The sequence below is a fragment of the Melospiza georgiana genome, chromosome 1, assembly GCF_028018845.1.
Source record: "Melospiza georgiana isolate bMelGeo1 chromosome 1, bMelGeo1.pri, whole genome shotgun sequence".
Classification (NCBI taxonomy): Eukaryota; Metazoa; Chordata; class Aves; order Passeriformes; family Passerellidae; genus Melospiza; species Melospiza georgiana.
The window spans coordinates 21,958,478-21,977,968 of NC_080430.1; the positions used below are offsets into that span (position 1 = coordinate 21,958,478).

At 39.1% G+C, this 19,491-nt stretch overlaps 1 protein-coding gene across 1 annotated transcript in view; it reads left to right on the forward strand.

Annotated features, from left to right (window-relative positions):
- Nucleotides 1-19,491, forward strand: part of FAM171A1 (family with sequence similarity 171 member A1) — an 87,525-nt gene that overhangs the window by 62,550 nt on the left and 5,484 nt on the right. The window contains exons 5-6 of the mRNA XM_058032948.1: nucleotides 3,403-3,579; nucleotides 17,247-17,363. Of these exons, the coding sequence (XP_057888931.1) occupies nucleotides 3,403-3,579; nucleotides 17,247-17,363 (294 nt within the window). The remainder of the gene's footprint in view (nucleotides 1-3,402; nucleotides 3,580-17,246; nucleotides 17,364-19,491) is intronic.

The following is a 19,491-nucleotide window of genomic DNA, read 5'->3' on the forward strand; positions in this document are numbered from 1 at the left end:
GCAATGTGTGTGAGATTCCTCTTTCCTAAGTATCAGCAACCCAACTTCCCATTCTTGCATTTATTTAGTGATCACAGGTCTTGCCAAGGCTTCAGATGATCCCATCTCATGGGAACTGCACAAGCAGGGTATTGTCTTTCTCCTGTTTTACCTCCTAGCCCCCTATAAAGCAGATTAATGCAGCCTTAGGTTTTAGTCTTCTGTATTCTTGCATAAACATAAACTTTTCTGCTTGAGCACAGGGACCCTGGATTTGATTTTTAGTTTTCAGGTAAAACTGTGATGTAAAAGACCAAAATGTGTGGCAAAGAAATGATTAAGAGACTGAGAAGAGCCTTGTTTTCTGAATACTGTGGTATTCAATGTGGGGTAAAACAGACTGCAAATACAATGGATTTTATTATGCAGTATAGTAGAAGTGAAATGTCCTCTGTCACTAGTAGAAGCCTCTCCTGATGTGGAAACATGAGACTTTAAAATCCTGAAATTGAATTGACATCCCTTTCTACATCTGCAAGTGACTTAGTGAAGACTTGGCCTGGAAAACTTTTGAAAGCATAAAAAATGAGGTCAACACCTGCTGGAGATTTTTTAATATTTTTGTTGTCAAGAGAAAAAGAGTATTTACAAATTTTAGAATTCTAAAAAAACTTAGCATTGATTTGCATGGGAAATTTTGGAATTCTGCAGAATACTGTCTCTTCCCTCTCCCCTCTTCTCTTTCCCCACAATTACTTATCTGTTTTTCCACAGTTTATTTACATGTCTGTAGCATTTTGGTGAGGTCTATCCATTTAGGTCCCTCAGTATTTGTCCAGAGTGGCTTTTATAGTAGTTTTAGCTAAAACCTTTTCTCTATGAGTTCAGCATTTTTCATAAAATCCCAACTGGGTGTTGAATTAGTAATACAGAGCAGTGAAAATTCATTGCATGAATCAGCATGTTGTAAACATAAAAATTGGAAGAATTTCACTGCAAGTAGTGACAAGCCTGAATAGGTTAGGTTATTGTTCATATTAATCACCAGTTAAAAAGCAGGTGATTGGGTTAACCCAACTAAACAAAACTTTCCATCATCTGCCTCAATGGACCAAGCTGGCTGATAACCATTACTCCTCTTGCTTTTTGTGGCTGCTTGTTTCTTTATAAAGAGTCATGTCTGAACTGACAGTGAATTATATCTGATTCTTTTTAAAGCTCTTTACAGGTCACCAGATGTCAAAAATGACAAGAAATAAATGAAAGCTGACATTTATCGAAGTCCATTCCCATTTAATCTGTGTGTGTGCTTATCAGTTTTATAGCATGCAAGAGTTTTATAGGCATTGATTTTAATTTGCCTGCACAACAAAAAAGAGAAACATTTTATCTTTTTAATAAGCATTAACATACTGTACAAGGTGGCAAACTGGAAAATTATTTCTTCTTGCTAGAGGTCAGTGAATTTCAGAAATTTCTTCCTCTTCTAATATAAATTGTTCAGTCCAGTGCTCAGCAAAGTATTTATGCATCTTAATTAAAAACTGTGTTTCACCATCTGAATGCTTTTTCTGGGACTGAAAAGTAATTTTTACAGATATATGCTATATCAAGACAGTAATAAAAAAAATTCAAAACTTTCAATATATAAAAAGATGCAAACTATAAAACATTATTTAATCCTTTATATGAATCTAAAATCTGAAGTTATAAAATTTTTCATTTGGAATTTGTATACACAAGAGTATCATCAGGACACAGTATTTGGCAAGGGGAATTTCTCGAATACCAGCCTGAGAACATTAGGGGCCTAAGTCCTGGGGTAAGGCATCAATCTGACAGAAGTTATAGGTGCATGGCAGAGGCAGTGTAGTGAATGATCAGAAGTAAAGAAACAACTTTTCCCTCACCAATTCCTTCCTCTGTCTTGCTGTTTTGTAGTCTAAAGTGTTAAGGGAACATTATTGTTTATCATTGGAGTCTGTATTTACAGATGCATGGGTATGCATCCTAGCTGAATTTTCAAAGCTTGTCTGTTTATAATCTGCTAGCTCTGTGTCTCTCCTACATGGCCACCTTCAGAGTATCTGCTTTCTCAATACTTTAATCCCTCTGTGAGGTCAGCATCTGCCCCTCTGTTCACAGTGAAGGCAGCGTGTGTGTCCCTTGACACCCACCTGGAAATCTGGGCAAATCTGCATCAGACTAGATGCTTTCATAAATGAACCACATGCAACATTACTTCTGGTTATTTTCCATTTCTTCAGTTTGGCAGTCTTGCAAAATCCAAGGAATTTAAAATTCAACAAAGTTTTGTCACCTTTTTTCCCCTTCCCTTTATCACTTCCCAACCCATTTCCAGGTGATGTCTTTATTTGGTGAGCTGTTACTCAGAGACATCAAATTTAATAAAGGCCATTCCTCAAGATTTAACCAGAGTTATGAGAAATGATAAAGATCTCAATGCTTTCCCACCATTCCCTCAAATATACTCATTCCTATTGAACCCTGTTGGCAGGATACCTGAGGAGACCCAAAGGCCATGTGATGGGTGTGAATATGCCCTCACAGCAGTGTGCAGCCTAAGGCACCAGGCTTAGCCCCTTGCAAAACTGGAAGCTCCATCTCTTCCAATTTGAACTACTCTTGCTATTGCTTTGAGCTCCAGATCTCGGTTTTAAAATTCAAGAGGATTTTTTTCACCTGTGTATATATATCTGTGATATTTATCCCTGTCATTGATTCATTTGATTAAATCATTGAAGGATTATAATGCTATTTATAATGTTATAAAGTTTCTAAAAAAGAAGTATGTTGTCATGAAATAACGTTCATTGGCATTCAGTTTAAACATAAAGACTATATGCTAATAATCTATTCAGCATGGTTCTTTTCAGTGAAAGGCCAAAGGAAATGCGACTTGGCATTCTTAAACATGTGACTGATCATTTGTGAGGTGCCACTGGTTATTTTGGTGTTTGTTAGTTAACAATATGGGCATTTGAGGTCACAATAAAGACTTGTATATATTTTTTTCCATGAAACTGTGTTGCTCATACAGATTTATTTAAGACGAATTAACGTGAAAAAATACACGCAGGAGATTTTTACACTGTAGTTTTTTTGTCTTCATGTTTTTCCAAAATTAGGTGAAAAATAGACCATATACATTTTCCTTCAATTTTGTGCCTTGGGTTTGGTCTTTTCGGCAGGGGGAGGGTTGTTGGTTGGCTGGTTGGTTGGTTGGCTGGTTGGTTGGTTGGTTGGTTGGTTGCTTTAAAGTCCTTTTGCAAGGCAGGGAGGAAATTGCTGCTCCCATCCCTTGAGAATTACATTGATGCAGTACTGTGGTGTGGAAGCACACGGGTGTCCCTTGAGTGCTGTGCCTGCTGTAGTGACAGTGTTCATTCACTCTTTTGTCAGGAAACAGCACCAGGTATGACCTCACCCCTGTCACTGCCGTCAGTGTCCACCTCCTGAGCAGCGATGGCAGCCCCGTCCCCGTCAACGGCCCCATCTACGTAACAGTGCCTCTGCCAGCAAACAGCAACCTGAAACACAATGCACACGTTCCAGCATGGAGGTTTGACCAAAAATTTGGTAGGTAGCGTCTCATTGTGGCTCCCTAGATGGCTTTAGTTTTCTGTCTAAAAGAAAAAACAATTTGTGGTATTCACATGCCCTCTGAACAGAGAGAAGCTGTGAGACAAGCAGAGAAAAAGGGAAACACAATTCTTATCTTGCTTGCTGTGCCTGTGTTGTGCTAAAGTAGAATGCAATATGGAGATTGTTTACCCAAAGTGAGGATGTTTTGTTCCCTTGGCCTGTCAGGGCCAAGAAGTGTGTGTGTGTGTGTGTGTGTGTGTGTGTGTGTGTGTGTGTCAGACTGTCACAGGACAGTCCGGAGAGAATCAGAGATGAGTGGGGTGTGAGCAGTTGTGAGCAAGAGTGAGTGCAGGGCAGATTCAGTTTAGATACAATGTACATAGTATGGTATAATAAAGTAATTCTTTAGCCATCTGATGGTGGAGTCAGATGCATCTTTCTCTCCCCCCTTTGTCCAAGTTGCCTTTGATTTACAATAACAATTGAGCTTTACTGATCAAGTAATATATGGTATATATGCAAATATACTTAGCATTGTGTGCCAATTTTAACCAAAAGTTTTTGTAAATGTACCATTTTTCAATTAATAAATATTTTATTTAAAAACTTGAGAGAACTGCATTTCTCCCATAGACTGAGAAGAGAGACATATTCACTACAGCATTGAATTGGAAGTGTGTAGAAATGGAAACTTGCCTTATCTTTGCCAGCAGCCAGCTGTCTGACCTTGGGTCCTCCTCTTGGCTCAGGCTCTGTTTCCTGCCTGCCAGATAGGAAATATAGTACTGACTTCTTTTTAAATCACTGAGATTTTCTAATACTGTCAGGAAAATACATCTAAATTATTTAAATTAATTTTTAAAAAGAAAAACTAATGAAATATTTTGAAAGGACAGAATGACTAATTAATAAAATTTGTACAATGCACTCAAACTTTTGTATTACAAAATAGTGTTTGCCATTGTGAACAAGGGTTTTCCCGGAAATACATGTTTTAGGCACTTTTTAAAATTTATTTTCTTTATTTTGTTGCTAGCTGGTACACAGTACTGGCCTTCTTTACAGCTTCAGATTTTAAAGGGCAAAAGAGTGCCTAAGTCTTGTCTTGGTGATCCCCCTTCAGTTACTGTACTGTGCCTTCTGAAGAATGTACCAGATGGTTATTAGGAAAAAGGAGAATGGAAGGTGAGAAAGGTAGATGCTGAGACAAAAAGGAGCCAAAAATATGGGTCTGTATGGACAATCAGGGGGGTTTGTCCTGCAGGCAAATGTTTTGAGCCAGCTGATGATCACATCTAGAACAGGCATGAAGCAGCATGTTGGAGGAAGGGAGGAAGAGAGAGGTGAAGGGAGAAATAATGGTTTTGTCTGTTACCTTCCTCTCTTTGTTGAAAAAAGAGGATGTATTTTCAAACAGCATGCCTATGAATCTTCTGTCAGAAGTTGCCTGTATTAGAGGGTAAATCAGTATGTTTTAGTGAAGAGTAAATTTGAATATGATATAAAGTAGAATAGTAGAAAAAGAGTGCAATGAATGGATTTGGCTTTTCCCTTAACTGTGGAAATTACACTTCTCTTGTGCTGACCTGGCAATAAATTTCACTACATTTTTCCTGAAATTGAATAATTCTTATGGAAACTGTTTTGTTTTCCCTTGTTAAAAAAAAAAAAAAACAAAACAAAGCAGAGAAGATTAAGTTTACTTTCCCCATAAGAAGCAGTCCTTGCCCAGTCCTTCCTGTCAGCTGTGCTAGAGCTGCAGCCTGCCTCTTGCTAGTTACTCATTGAAGGTAAATGGTTCTGATTTTGATTATGTAGCTTTCTCATTTGTGGCCAAATTCCCATGTCCCTGCAGGGAGGCCACAGAAGCTCTCTCTCAGTATGGAATATGGTTTTTAATTTTGCATATAAAGAGTTAGTTACCCTATTGTGTGCAGCATATATATTAGTATAAAGCAATATAAGTAGTTAATTAGTGTTGCAGGCTTGAGGCTCCCAATCTTGAGGCAAGTCCAGCCTTGCTTGATTCATGACAAACTACAGGAGCACTTGTGTTATTGGGAGGAGAAGGCATGAGGACTGCTAAACAAAATACATCTTTGTCAGGCCACTTAGCTTCACAAAGCTGTGGACAGCAAGGTATTGAAGAGGATATGCTCAGGCTCCAGTTCACACTTCAGCTGAAGTAAGCATCTTTCTGTGCAGCCAAAGATGTTGAACAAAGATGCATTTTAAGCCCTGACTGCAGCATGCCAGTTCTGTTAGAATTTTGGCCACATCCCAACCAATTTAGAGCAGCTTAATTTAATAAGTAGAGCAGCCACACTGTCTTGTGCAAGCTACTTCAACACCCTAAGCTCTGTCAAACTAGCCATATGTAGCATGAACATGGTGGTATCCTGTCATTCCACATCCCTGTTGTGCTTGGACTGTGAAGGGAGATGGATGGATAATGACTGGGATGGCTCCATACTGGAGAAATCCTTAGCTGGCAGATAAGGATTGTTGTAACCCATCTGCACTGCCAGATCTGTGCCTTGTCAGGACAGGACCTCTAGCTTTATTTTTCTGATTTTGTCTTTCATTTCATGGCTGTTTTTCTCAGTGCTGGTTATGTTTTGGTCTCTCCTTAATAGATTTCCAGTGGCTTAAATTTTCATGCTTTTATTTGAACAGTGAGTAAATGCCCCAGACAGAAAACTGTGACTCTTACCAGGCACTTACAGCACTTCTTTGTTGTGGGTTAGCAGTACAGGGGATACTTGTTCATGCAAGCCATTGCTTTTGTTTAGGTCCATGTGGTTGTCATCATCACTACATGGAATACAATTTCTGCTCTAAAAAGCAGAAGTACTTCTTACTTTTAGAGGATGTGGAGAAGTGACAGAAATACTACAGAGATATTTTAATTCTTAGTATCTCATACGTTTTGCTGAACTCATGATGAACTAATATGAACCCAGAGGCATCTGACTGGAAGTGCAGAGATTTTTGTAGTTTCCACAAAAATGAGGCATATTTGCATCTTATGGCAGCCAAAAATAACTAATGGCTTTTTAGGATGTTTACCATAAACAATCTGTATTTTCATGACCATGCTTTCTATCCTTGGGAGAGAAGCAGGAGAAGCAGCATAGTCTGCTTAAGGCAGAGAGTGGCTCCACTGACACTGATGAAACAAGCAGCCAGAAAACACAGGCTGACATCAAAACAAGGCAATCTGCTGCATCTATTTCATACTGTTCCAAATGAGATTTTTCATTATGAAATAAACCTACTGCCTTGTGTGCACAGCAAGCAAATTAAAGCAATAATACCATTTTGAATAGTTAATAAAATGAAGATCAGCTGTCAATGCCCTGGAGGTGTTTGAGGGTAAGCAAATACACGTAACCTTGCTCTTGTGTTGGTCCACCACCATTTCCTGCAGCATTTCTGAGTGTTGGCAGTAATAAACACAGATGCATTGATGTTACAGAGACATTACATGCTGAAATGCAACTTAATCCCTCCATGCTGTGGACATGCCCACATCTTGTGTTTCACACTACCGTGGGACAGTGGTTTTATTTCATGGTATGGACTTAAAAGCTTTGGACGTAGAGACAGGGATTCTCATTTCTGTAATCAAGAGTGCTCAGTGGGGTTTTCTGGGGTTTGGAGTTTTTTCCCCCTAACAAGTGCTGTGTTGGATTTCTCAAAATCTGAGGGGGCTGAAAAAATAATTTTGTCTTTATCCATAAACAGATGGTTGGGATCATGACTTCTTCTGTGTATATATGCCTTGATGTCAGTAGGATTTACAGCAGTATAATTAATCTCTCTATTTTTGGATACGAAATTTGTGTTCAAAACTTCTCTCTAGCCTTGTCCTCTTAAGTCAGAAATACCACAGATCCCAGTAGAAATGAAACTTTCTGCCTCCTGTGTCATCTCCAGCTCCCACCAGCTGGACTGAATAACACAGCACTTGCTCAGCTGTATTCTCCTCAGCCCCCATTTAAATGGTTTATGTTTTATGTTAAGGTGTCTGGTTTTCATTGGATTCAGGGAGCAAAACTGTTAAGTCCAGCATTCTCCATTTTAAGTCCTCTGTTTCATTCCATGTGGAATGACAGCATTATGTTGCACCTAGACCTCTAGATCCACATCTGGAGATGTATGAAGGACTTCAAAATTCTACCAAATATTCCAGTGTGCATAATATGAAAATGAGATTTGTTAATATGATGCAGCTGCTAGTTAATTATTCCCATCTAATAGTAGGAAAATATTTTCAACACTGTTTTCGTTTGTGTGGCAAGGGACTCTGGACTCAGTAGTGGAAGAGTTAATCCTTAGTCCTTTTATTCATCCTCCTTAAAATATGTTATTTCTGGTGCACTACATGTAAATGAAGTTCAGAATACGGTGTCTCTGTTCTTCCTTCTCCCCAAACACTTGTTGTACATCTTGGACATGACCTTGTTGTCTTTCAATGACTGGTTTCTTTGCAGAGGAGGATGTTTCCCCAGTGCCTGAAATTTCAGCCATGAGTTCATGAAAAGTGATGGCAGAATATGGAGAAAAGTATCTTGGGGAACTCTTTGTAACTTCATAAAAAACAATGCTTTGTGTACTCCCCTCTTCTTGGTTGCTGCTTTCTGACTGCATTTAATGCCATAATAGATTTCTAAATGCATTAAAAAGTCTGGTACTTGTTTTTTCTGGGTAACGTTCTGCTGTCAGTGGTAAAATTTGTATTGATTTTTGTAGAACCAGAATTTCCAGATGTTCTTTCCTCAGCAAAATCAAGAGAATGTTTTCTGTGCTCAAAAGAAGTCATGAGGATATACTTACGTGTAAGCAGTATTGGTGCCTACTTAAACTTGACTGCAATTTCATAGAGGTGAACTCATGCTTGTTTTTTGTTCATAGTGTTTATAGGGAGAGAGCGACAGCTACTGTCAGGCAGAAAATGTAAGCAGATTACTGTACATCTACTGGTCCAGTTCACTGGGCATTGTTTGCAAATAAGATGATTTATTAAAATCTTGGATTTAAGCTTTCCATGTGGTAGCAGCGATAATCCACCCAAAGAAAATATTGTCTTTTAGTTTAAAAAGAAAACATTTCTTTTTGTTGTGAATTTGATCAATTTCTGACTGCCACCACATTCATAACCCTGTTTGACTGACAAAAAATACTAATTTAACAGAAACATTTGCAGCCTGTCACTTGATCTGACCCCGGGTGTGAGTTTGTGCCTCTGACCTTGGCGAGATGGTCTGCATTTGGAGTGTATGCAGCTGCACATATGGCCTGGGACTTCATACACTTCTCCATGAGTTGTAGGGGTTTTCTGTGCATGAGAAATGGATGTGCTCAGGAAATCACATTCTCACACTCAAAGGTTTGAGCTTAGTATAATCAGATCCAGAACACGTGGTTCTAGACCAGATTCAGTGGTGATATGGAGATTAGTTTGGAAAGATGAGAATCACAGAAGTTAAAGGTTAAGCTATTTCTGTAGTTTAAAAATTCCTTGACTATTTGATTTTGACTTCCTTTTTAATCTCAACTGGAAAGCTTAAATTATTCCTAAAGACTGAATACACTAAAGAATACAGGTTCTTGATTAACTGCTCTCAAAGATTTTCATATTTTGTATGTTGCCATAGAAATGGCAGCTACCAAACCCAGCTTTTTACCATGTACAGTGTCGACATAATAGTTGCAGATACCATTTCAGAGTATCAGACAGAGCTCAGCATTGAAAGGAAAAGAAGCTCTTCCTCTGATGCTTCACAATGTAGCTCACTGAGGTATGTTCTCACTCTCATGATTCCTCTGGAGAGAATCATAGGAGACAGCTGAGTTTATTTATTAGTGTGTATTTTCAAAATGGATGTTGTGGATTACATATATGAAAGGGCATTAATGGATTGTTTAATCCTCTGCCACCTTGTACACCATTTGAGCTGCATTTATAGCAAAGCAGATGGCAGGAAGGTGATGCTTCAGGGAACATTGAAGGAATCACATTGGTGCCAAAGTACAGTGATCTTTGTGCAAATAATCTACTAATATGTAGGCAAGGAAATAAAACTGGAAACAGATCCCTGGCTTCTGGGAGCAGGTTTTACTAATGTAGTGTCATGTAGACAGCCCTATAGCTCCACCTATAGAAGCCATGGCAGGAAAAGGTGGGAAGAGGCAGGCATCAAAGCTTCTGAAATGGAGAAAACACCTTTGTGCTTATGCAACTGCCTCAGTTGAAGAAGTCCTGAATTCCCTTGGTGGGAATCCAGGCATGAGTGGGTAGTGCTGGGATGGGGCTGGAGGGGCTGAGGAACTGGGAAGCCCTCCCTCTGCAGCCTTGCAATGTCAGATCAAATCCCAGTGTGCCTGTGCTTCCACTTCAGTTTGAAAAATAGAAACTGAATGTGAGTGTGATGTGAGGCTGAAGGAAGGAAAAGGCACGCAGTGTTTTGTGCATGTGCATTTATTTATTATATGTTCTAATAATTTTGTCAGTAACTGACTGGATATGATTAATAACGTGGTAAAGCAAATTCTAAAGGCAGTATCTTTCATGCATACCAGTAACTAGGGATGGTGGTCCAACAGGCATAACTAAGCTTTTCCTTTTGAAATACAATTATTAACCAGTAATTATGGATGGAAGTCATTTCTTTAATAAGTAATTTCTTTTCTGGCATTCTGGAAGGAAATACTCTGAGGGGACCAAAGTAATGTGAGCAGTTCTGTGTACAATGTGCCCTGCCTTCTGCCCAGATATAATTAAGATTATTAAATAATGAAAACTGGTGTGTTCTTTTGTTAAACACTTGACAGGTGATTTGAGGGGAAAAATGAGAAGAGATGGAAAAACCCACAGAGCTTCTCAGGCACAAACAATAAATTGAATTCGTTGATTTCCTTCCCAAAATCTTCAAGGTAGAATGGTAAAAGCATTTCCCTTTTAGTTAACAAAATAATGGTGGTGCTGCTAGAACAGGAGCAGGATTTAGCCCTGGAAGGGTTGTGTAACAAATTCTGTGAGAGTGGAAGAATAACGAGAGTATTGGGCTCTCAGAGCAGGGACGTTTATTTTTTGATGTTGCCTAGCAACCCTGAAAACAAAATTGCAATATTAACTTAAATACTATGAATTTTTAAACCCATGTGTATTGGGGGAAGGTAAGGAGGAGAGTAAGCACCACCAATATTCAGGAAGGAATTTTCAACTTCCATTTCAGGCTTTTAGCTTTTTAGAAAATGAACAAAAGTAAAACCAAAAATCCCATCCCTCTCAAGTAAAACTTCCCCTCCTGATGCAGATTAGAGGTGATTTTCAGTTGGAAGAAGAAATCTGATAAGCAGCTTTCAACTGGTAGAATGAAAAGCTACAATTTATGTATGTCATAACATGCTTTAGGAAGTTCTTTTCACCAACTTGCCCTTGATTAACTCTTCATAATAACACTGCCATTTGCAGTGTCTAAATCAATTAGTTCTAGAAGCACTTTTAGTATGTTTTGAATATCCTTTGCTGTCCTACACTGTCTGGTAACTACCTTCCTCATTCCTTTTGACACATAGATCTCTGTTTAACCACGAATCTCTGCCTAAGCAGGGCAATCTTACGAGACATTGTAGACAGCACAAAAGTGATCCATGCTGAAAGAGAAGCACTTCTCATTAAGGAATATTTATTTAAAACATCTATGCTATTAAGCAGTACAGTTAAAAGTACCTTTCTTTTCTTTCCCAAGTGCTTTTTTCCAGGGAAGATCATCTTGTGACTAAAAATAAACTCATATTATATGGGATTATGTTTAATTTGGTTTCTTACTAATTAAATCCTCTTATTTGTCAAAGCTCTTGGATGGAAATAATTCATGTTGTAAATCACACAGCTTTGGTTTCCTGCTTGAGTGGGATTGGATGATCGTATTGCCAGTTAAAAGAAACAAAATGAAAAGCAAACAGTATTTGATCAATGGAAGAATTTCTACCAAAAGCTCACATGTAAAAGTAATTTATGAAAATAAATCACCATAGCTACCATATATTTAAACACAAGCAATATTTAGGCTTTATGACTGTCCTTGGGGGAGGCTGCTGGCTGCAGCACACCCATCTGACAGTCATTTAATAGAACTATTTTGGTCAGTCATAGAAAGAAAGTACAGTCAGTGTCAGCAGAAGTCCCTGCAGCAGTGGTGATCTGGAAGGCTCTGAGATGGTCAGCTTGGGAAGTTCAACCTGAAGCAAGCAGCATTATGCATCCCCCCAGAGAGCCAGGTTTTGTGCTGGGGTGGCAGCAAGAGAACTCCCCTCGCAGGCAGATCACAGGAGGGGAGGTTGTTCTCCTTCTCCGTGGCTGTAGCAAGAGTCCCATGCACCTCTCCCTAGGGCAGAGGGTGCTGTGGGGCACTCCTGCCTCACCAAGGCCAGTGGGAAGTTTGCCATTTGCTGAGCTGGAGCAGCAGGGGGTTGTCAGCGTGCACCGTCACACGTGGAAGCCAGAGGGGGTCATACAATTCCCTGGATTTCACTGCAGAAATCAATTTAAAGTAATAAAGCCTACCTTTAAAATATGGAAGCAATGTCTTACTCAGAGGCATCATGTGTCCATTCGTGCTGCCTGGTTCCAGCAAGCTGACACATGGAATAGTTGATGTCCTTGAAGACAACAGGAATCTCTTTTCTGGGCAAACCAGCCACACCTGCAGTGACCTGCCTGTGCAGGGGGATTGTCTGGAATAGCTGTTCTTCAATGGCTTCTCTGCAATTGCTGCCACCTGGGCACTCTCCTTGCTGAACGTGCCATTTTTCAGTCTGAATCAGAACTAAACCAAATTAAATTACAAAAAGGTGTTGTTTAATGCTGAATGTGTCTTGAAATAGGGATTTAATGTGCAAACCATTTTTTGTTAAATTTGTTCAGTGGAGGCCCCGTCTGGCCTCTATTAGCACGTCCTAAAAGCTGCCTGAGATAAATGAGTGTGTTCATCACAATCAAAGTTACTGCAAAGTATTATGATGCTTCTCTCTAGCAGAATTTATCTCTCCTGCTCGCTGAAATCTTTAACTTCTCTGATATTCTTGCAGTCAGATGGATATCAGCTTTCTTTATCTGATCATTTTTTGATTTATCTTTAAAGTACTCTGATCTTTATATTCTTTGCTGTGTTCTCTTACCTTGCTTTTGAGTTCCATATATGATAGAGTAATGAGTAGATGCTTCTAAAGCTTTTTAAGAAAGAGTGAAGAATAAATTTGTTAAATTACATCATTTATTCCAAAAAGTCAGTAAGAGGCAATATAATTTTGGTGAGAAAAGCTTTAAGTGTCCAGGTTCTCCCCCTGCTGTTGGCTTGAGCCAGAAGACTGCTCCCCTGACTTGAATCTTGGATCAGCGTTTTGGCTCCACTGAGCAGTAAAAGAGGAAAAAGAGGAAGAGAAATGTAAAATTGATCTATAAGCAAGAATGTATCTATATATAGAAGTTTTCCATGAAGCACCAGAAAGTCTTTAAGAATTAATGGTGAATTGGCCCAAATCATGCAGTGCTTACAAACTGTACTGAGCTTGCTGTTTCTGCTCCAAAGAGACATGGACGAGTTTTCTTTGGAACAACCCAGTCTTGAACAAAAGTTATCACTTCCATTACATCCAGCTCTTCTTACTGGTTTGTTTTTGTTTTTTTTTAATAATCCTCTATTGTTTTTACTTAACAATTATTACAAATCAAGTATAAATATTAATAAGCAGTGAAAGTCATTGACTTTGCTGACTTGGGTGGGGGGAAGTACATGTTGCAGGATATTTGGAAAAATAACAAATTGAATTTTTAGAACACAGCATACAGGGAGGTAAGACCTCTCTTCCCTTCTAAATCCTCCTGCTAAATTCTGCAGTTGTAATCCTGCCAACAGAAAGAATGAATGCTGCTTGCTCTTCTTCCATTTGCAGGCTACTGCACAGGAATTGATTGGAAAATGGACAAAGGTCTTTACTGACTGCCCCAGTCTCCCCCTTTGCTTACAGCAATGAGTGTGTGAGGACATAGGGGGTAATGAGCTTCATTTTTAGAACAGGAAAACATCTTGTTTTCCACTCCAAGGAGGACTCTGAGGCAGGATAGGGAATTCATTCTCAAGGCTGCACAGCAATGAACTCTTGGTCACGTAAGGCAGTGTGAAAGGGTGGGAGCACAGCCAGTCACGACCAGGCAAGTGGGTTTTGCTCAATAGAAGGTCCAACGTTAGTCACTACAGCAAGGCATTGCATGTAAGGAGCTGCAAGAACTCTGCTTGTTTAGTGATACTTGAAAAGCAACCAGGAAATTAGAACCTATAAAGGATGAAATATAAGAGACCTGGAAATGCTGATGCATTTGCAGAATACTGGAGATATGTCAGTTCCCTCCAGTAACACCAGGTTGGCTTTCAGCTATTTGATCACAAAAGAAACAATACAGAACTTTGTGTTTTCAGCTGTTTCCACTCAAACCTGTTTTGTTGCTGCTGTTGTAAAGGATGGAGTTCTTTGCTTTCTTCATCCCATGATGTGGGAGGATGCTCTGTTTTGTTAGGGGACTACTGGTAAGAGATGGTGAAACTTTACGAGGCAGATTTAGCACTGAAGTGTTGGACAATGAAAATATCAAAAAAGGCTGACAATGAGATGGTTCTCATGGTTCACAGGAACCCACACTTGGTGTTGCCCTGATGAAGGAACTTGGGGCAGTGCCATTTAAAAGTTATTATTAAATACACCAATTTGTAGGGTATGGTCAACAAAAGTTGCATCTCTTTTGTTTAAAGATGACCGATATTGGATATATCTTTTATGCACTTGAAATATCTTAACTATCCATAACAGAGAGATGGAATTACATTTTTCCTTAATTTATGCAGACCAGCACATTGCCTGGAGTATGTCCAGTGGTTACCAAGAGCAGGTGAACTAAGTGAGCAGCAGACAGGTGTGAAACTTATCTGAGGCTTGTGCAGTAGACTCTTCTTTGCTTCCATCACAAATAAGGGATTCCTGTTGTTGCTCAAGTATGAGCAACCTGAGCTGCTGCTCGTTTGGCAGGACGGCAGCAGAGCTCTGCTCACAGGGATGAGCCTGCAGCCTCTCAGAGCTTCTCGATGGCTGCATGGTGCTGACCATCTCCGAGCAAAAGCTGTTCGGGAGGGCTGCGCCCCTCGCTGCAGCACCGCGTGGGGAAGGCATGCTGGACTCCAGTTCCCCCTAGTGAGGGCATCCGTAACAGCTCCTGCTCCAGGAGGCCGCTGTAGAAATAGACATGGGAGGTACTACCTTGGCTGAATTACATATTTCTGTGCTCTGCTTGCGTATGAATTTAAAGGGCTTGGAGATGATAAGAAAAATGTGGGAAACTTAATGTATTCATCACCCTGGTCCTTCCTTTTCTTTTTAATCAGTGCTTTATATCTCTGTTGAAGTTTTATTTCACATTGTTGTGTATTTCAATAGTTGGTGCATATTCTCATCATCCACATCTCACAGAAAAAGAAAAATGACAAGGTTGAAGGTTACAGGTTTTTTAAAACAAATGGCATTTTAGAGACAATTTGTGACCTTATGGGCTATTTTACCTTCAGGGCTATTAGTACGACATCTTCCGTGAAATTGCATGGATAGAGAATCTGAAGGGTTAGTGGCTGTGTTAGTGGAGAAAAATAAATCTACTTTTCCTAGATTTTCCAGAAACTCCACAGAACTGTGGACAATTCCATTCTATTTTTCCTGAATATGTTTCCCTAAGAGAGGTAAATTAATGACTACATGAAGATGTTCCCCAACAGCAGTTATAAATGCCATGTATGCAAATCTGTGTACACAGATTTTGATCTTTTTAGTACTGTAAATCAAAAATAGTTGTCTTGTTTGACTTTCTTTATGAAATAACAGATTGTTGCTACCCTCTACAGACTGGAAATGATACTTGGAAAACTGATAATTACATCAGTAATTCCTTTACCCTAAACAAATTCAGTTTGGTTGCAAATACAGTTGGCATCTGGCAGTAGCAGTCATCTAGATCTAGAAATCCTCTCAATCATGTATTCTTCTAAACCTTTCATTGTATTCAGATGGATTTATTATTAGCCTAAGACGGTGGTCTTACAAAGGAAAAATCAGTAGTAGGGAGGAAATCAATACTCAAAAAGCCATTTTTATGTGTAGAGGGTTTGCACAGGTGGATAATCTAAGGAACACAGAAGAAATCATCAGGATCTTTAATGTATTATAAAAACAACAAACAGCCACAGCACCTCTTCTGTGTGTTCTGTACTCACTGCTGAGTGTTCAGATGACTGTCATCCAAAATGCTGTTGCATAATCCTAAGTGACATCTAATGAAAAGCACGATTTTGGGAATTACAAGCAGGAGACTTATTTTAAGGAAGGGGAATCACAAGTACATGATGCAACTTTCCTTTCAACTGAGCGTTTGAAACTGGGTAAGGGAAATAGAACATTCTTCCCCCTTCAGCACAGAAATAGAGAACTGCACTACAGAAATGCAGAGGGTTTATCCCTTCTCTGTACACAGATCAGCATCCTGGTAGTGGCCATCAAAATGTGTGAGGCCTTAAGGAGGCCAAGCCCTCTATTATGGCACCCACTGGAGGTGCCAAGCCAGGACTGCAGGTTTGGGAAACACTGCCTGGCACCAGCGGTGGCCTCTCAGTGATTGTTCTTCATGTCAAGGCCAGCAGTTTTGTTCAGAGAGGATGAATACAGGAGCAGTCTAAAAGCCATTCTGGGTATTTATTACATCAGAAACTAAGATGACAGCCCCAGAATCAGGGATCTCAATGAATGACAAAAAGGCATTCAACTGGTTCAGTTGTAAAGGTCTTCATAATCAAACTCTTGGAATAAAAGTAATCTTCATGAAGTAGATTAACTCTCAGCTAGTGCAGATTGTCAACCTGGACTTAAACACATTGCTTTAAAATTTTAAGTCTTACTTGTTTTGAAATTCTCATTTCATAATTCTAAAAAAAAAAGTATTTTGTTTCCTTTAAGAAACATGTTTTAAATAACGCATCATCTGTTACCAAACAGTATTCCTGGGGCTATTATAGAGATACTGAATGATTACAGAGTTAATCACAGCAATGGTGCAATGTAATTCTGGTCATTGGCAGTAACTAAGCTTGTTTTCTGTAGGAAAGCCATTTTGAGGAAACATTTTCCTCTGTCTTGTAGAAGTTGACAGCCAGGGCTGGTAGAAAGGTGGTGTGTAGAACTCAAATGTGGTCAGAGAGATGTGATGTCTCTTGAACTACACTTTTTAAGTGGGCTGTCTGCATATAATCAGCTTCAGGAATATCTATCTTCAAAACAGGGGAACCCAATACAACAATAAATGTTTTCTTTTAACAGGTTTTGAAGATTTACTAGTTTTATTTAATCTTAAATGTTTTGGGTTTAGGTTGCTTTTTTGCTTCTGAGAAAGCCATGGTTGCTCTCAAATGCCAGTGACCAGAAGGCACAACTTGCCACTTCACAGCAACACACACAGTCCCTAGTGCAGATGGATAGGTTTTGTTACTGCTTGATTTTCCTCATTTGCAGAGGAATGTGTGAATATCTGTAACATCTTCCTACAACTTCTGCATTTACAGGGACATGGCTGAAGAGTAGTTTGGGCATTGTACAGCAAGAAGGAAATCAGTTGACTTGGACTTATATTGCACCTCAGCTGGGCTACTGGGTTGCAGCTATGTCACCTACTATCCCAGGTAAGATGGAATTGGATTTTATTGATATTTGCAGTGCTGGGTAATTATTTATTTAAGTATATTATTTATATTTTTCAGAATGACCTCATCTGAGATGCCACAGCTTGATCAATAATGGATTATTAGAAAACAGAAATCTGAAAGTAAAGGGCTAAATCTTTTCAGGATTGTGTGGGGCAACCCTGGTGCTCAAAATATTTGTGTCATTTCAATGGGGAACATTTTAAAATGTTCCTGCCTTGATGCATTTGTGTCACCACTGCCTGACAGAGCCATTGCTAGGAAATGATGGGAGTCATAGCATCAGTGTGTTGGTGTTCCAGGAGGCAGAAGAACAGGGGCTGGGAAGTTTCTGTATAGAAACTCACAGAGATATGGATTCACCTAAAACCAGCATTATCCTGCGTTAGACACTTACTAAGGGATGGATGGATGGATGGATGGATGGATGGATGGATGGATGGATGGATGGATGGATGCATTTGACACTTTTTTCCTTTTGCACTGAAGATGCCCATTTTGCCCTGAGTTATGCTTTGCATCATCTTGGTGACTTGATTAATTTACACTGTGAATAACTTAGCTTAGAAGTTCTAGGAGGTATTTTAGAGTGGCTTTAGTACAGAGCTGATGGGTTGCTGTCTGCAAACCTCTTGGCATAACTGTAAAAAATTACTTTGAACTAGGCATTAATTCTATGTGCTTTGGAGGTTATTAGTGCTGCAACTTCTGGTTCCTTTTTCTCTGTCTGTAGCTGCCTCAGATTTCTTGGTAGTAACTCTTCAGTCACCCATAATCTGAGATACCTCTGTGAATAAAAGAGCTAATCAGTCAATCATCAATCAAAAAAAAGAAAATAAAAAAAACCCAACCCAGAACTCCTTACAGATTTTATTAGGTTTTTCAGATGAAAACCTAATCTAGTAGAAATGAAAACATGCTTGCCTTGGCTGTGCAATCTCAATAAAATGAATATAACCAACAAAACCAAACTCTTACATGAGTACAAGTTTTAAAGTCTACTCATACATATCATTAAGTAGTTTCATAATATGTGAGCTTTTTATTGAGGTTCTATTAAATTATAGATATTAAATGCTGTGCTATTCAGCTGATTCATTGCTGAACAGAATTTAGAGGCAGGTGCAGATCTGAATAGGCTATCATATTAAATTATATAGAATTTTACAAAATAATTGTTCTTGAAGAAAAAGCAACTGCTCTGAGCCAAACATTTCCCAGTACAGTTCTATCCCAGACTGCAAGGAAGTTACACTGGTCATGGAATTGTGCTTGTAACTCTGAGGTTACAAGGCCTGTAACTCTTAACAAGAGAACGCTTATTTGTCCTTGTGATTTACCTTGTATAGCAGAGTTGCTACTTGTATTTTACTTTTCCTTCCTTCTAGGGCTAGATCTGAGTTCCTAAAACTTTGTTGCAATGGGAACAGGCATTTTCATGAAAAATTCAAGTGATTTATCTTGTCTTCTTTTTGCTTGATGTCCTAAAGCAACAGTTAAATTAATTATGCAATGGTAGTGGTGGGACAGAATGCATAAATATTTAGATTTCCCAAATGCAATATAATTTATGTTACTTTTACTGAGTTAATGTATTTTTGCATATTTTATCTCCTAATTGAATCTATTTGATTTCTTATCTCAAAAATGGACAAAAATGATCTTTGTTTTCCCAGCAGTGGCTCTACAGACCACTCAAGATGCACAGATGAGGTTTTGCAAACTTTATGCCCTAGACCCTCTAAGTTGGCCAAGTTTGCTGCGCTTCACAGTACATGCATGTTAGTCTGCCAGCTGGTGCTGTAGCTCCTTGCCTGCAGATGAAAATGTGGGTCTTTATTTCAAAATCATCATAAGGATTTTACAAACCAACTGGGTCACACATGCATAATTGTGAACAGATGTTGTCCACATGTGTGCATTCCTTTGTGTGTTAGAACATTTGCTAAGTGTTATTTAAACCTGGAGTTACAACACTCCTTCACTAGTGGCCTGGTAATTAAAGCTACTGAAGATGGGCTTGGCTTGGCTTGATCTAGACTTCAGAGCACCAACCCATCTTCCAGAGAATCCTGTACTGCACTGTCTGTACTGTTTGGTGTGAAGA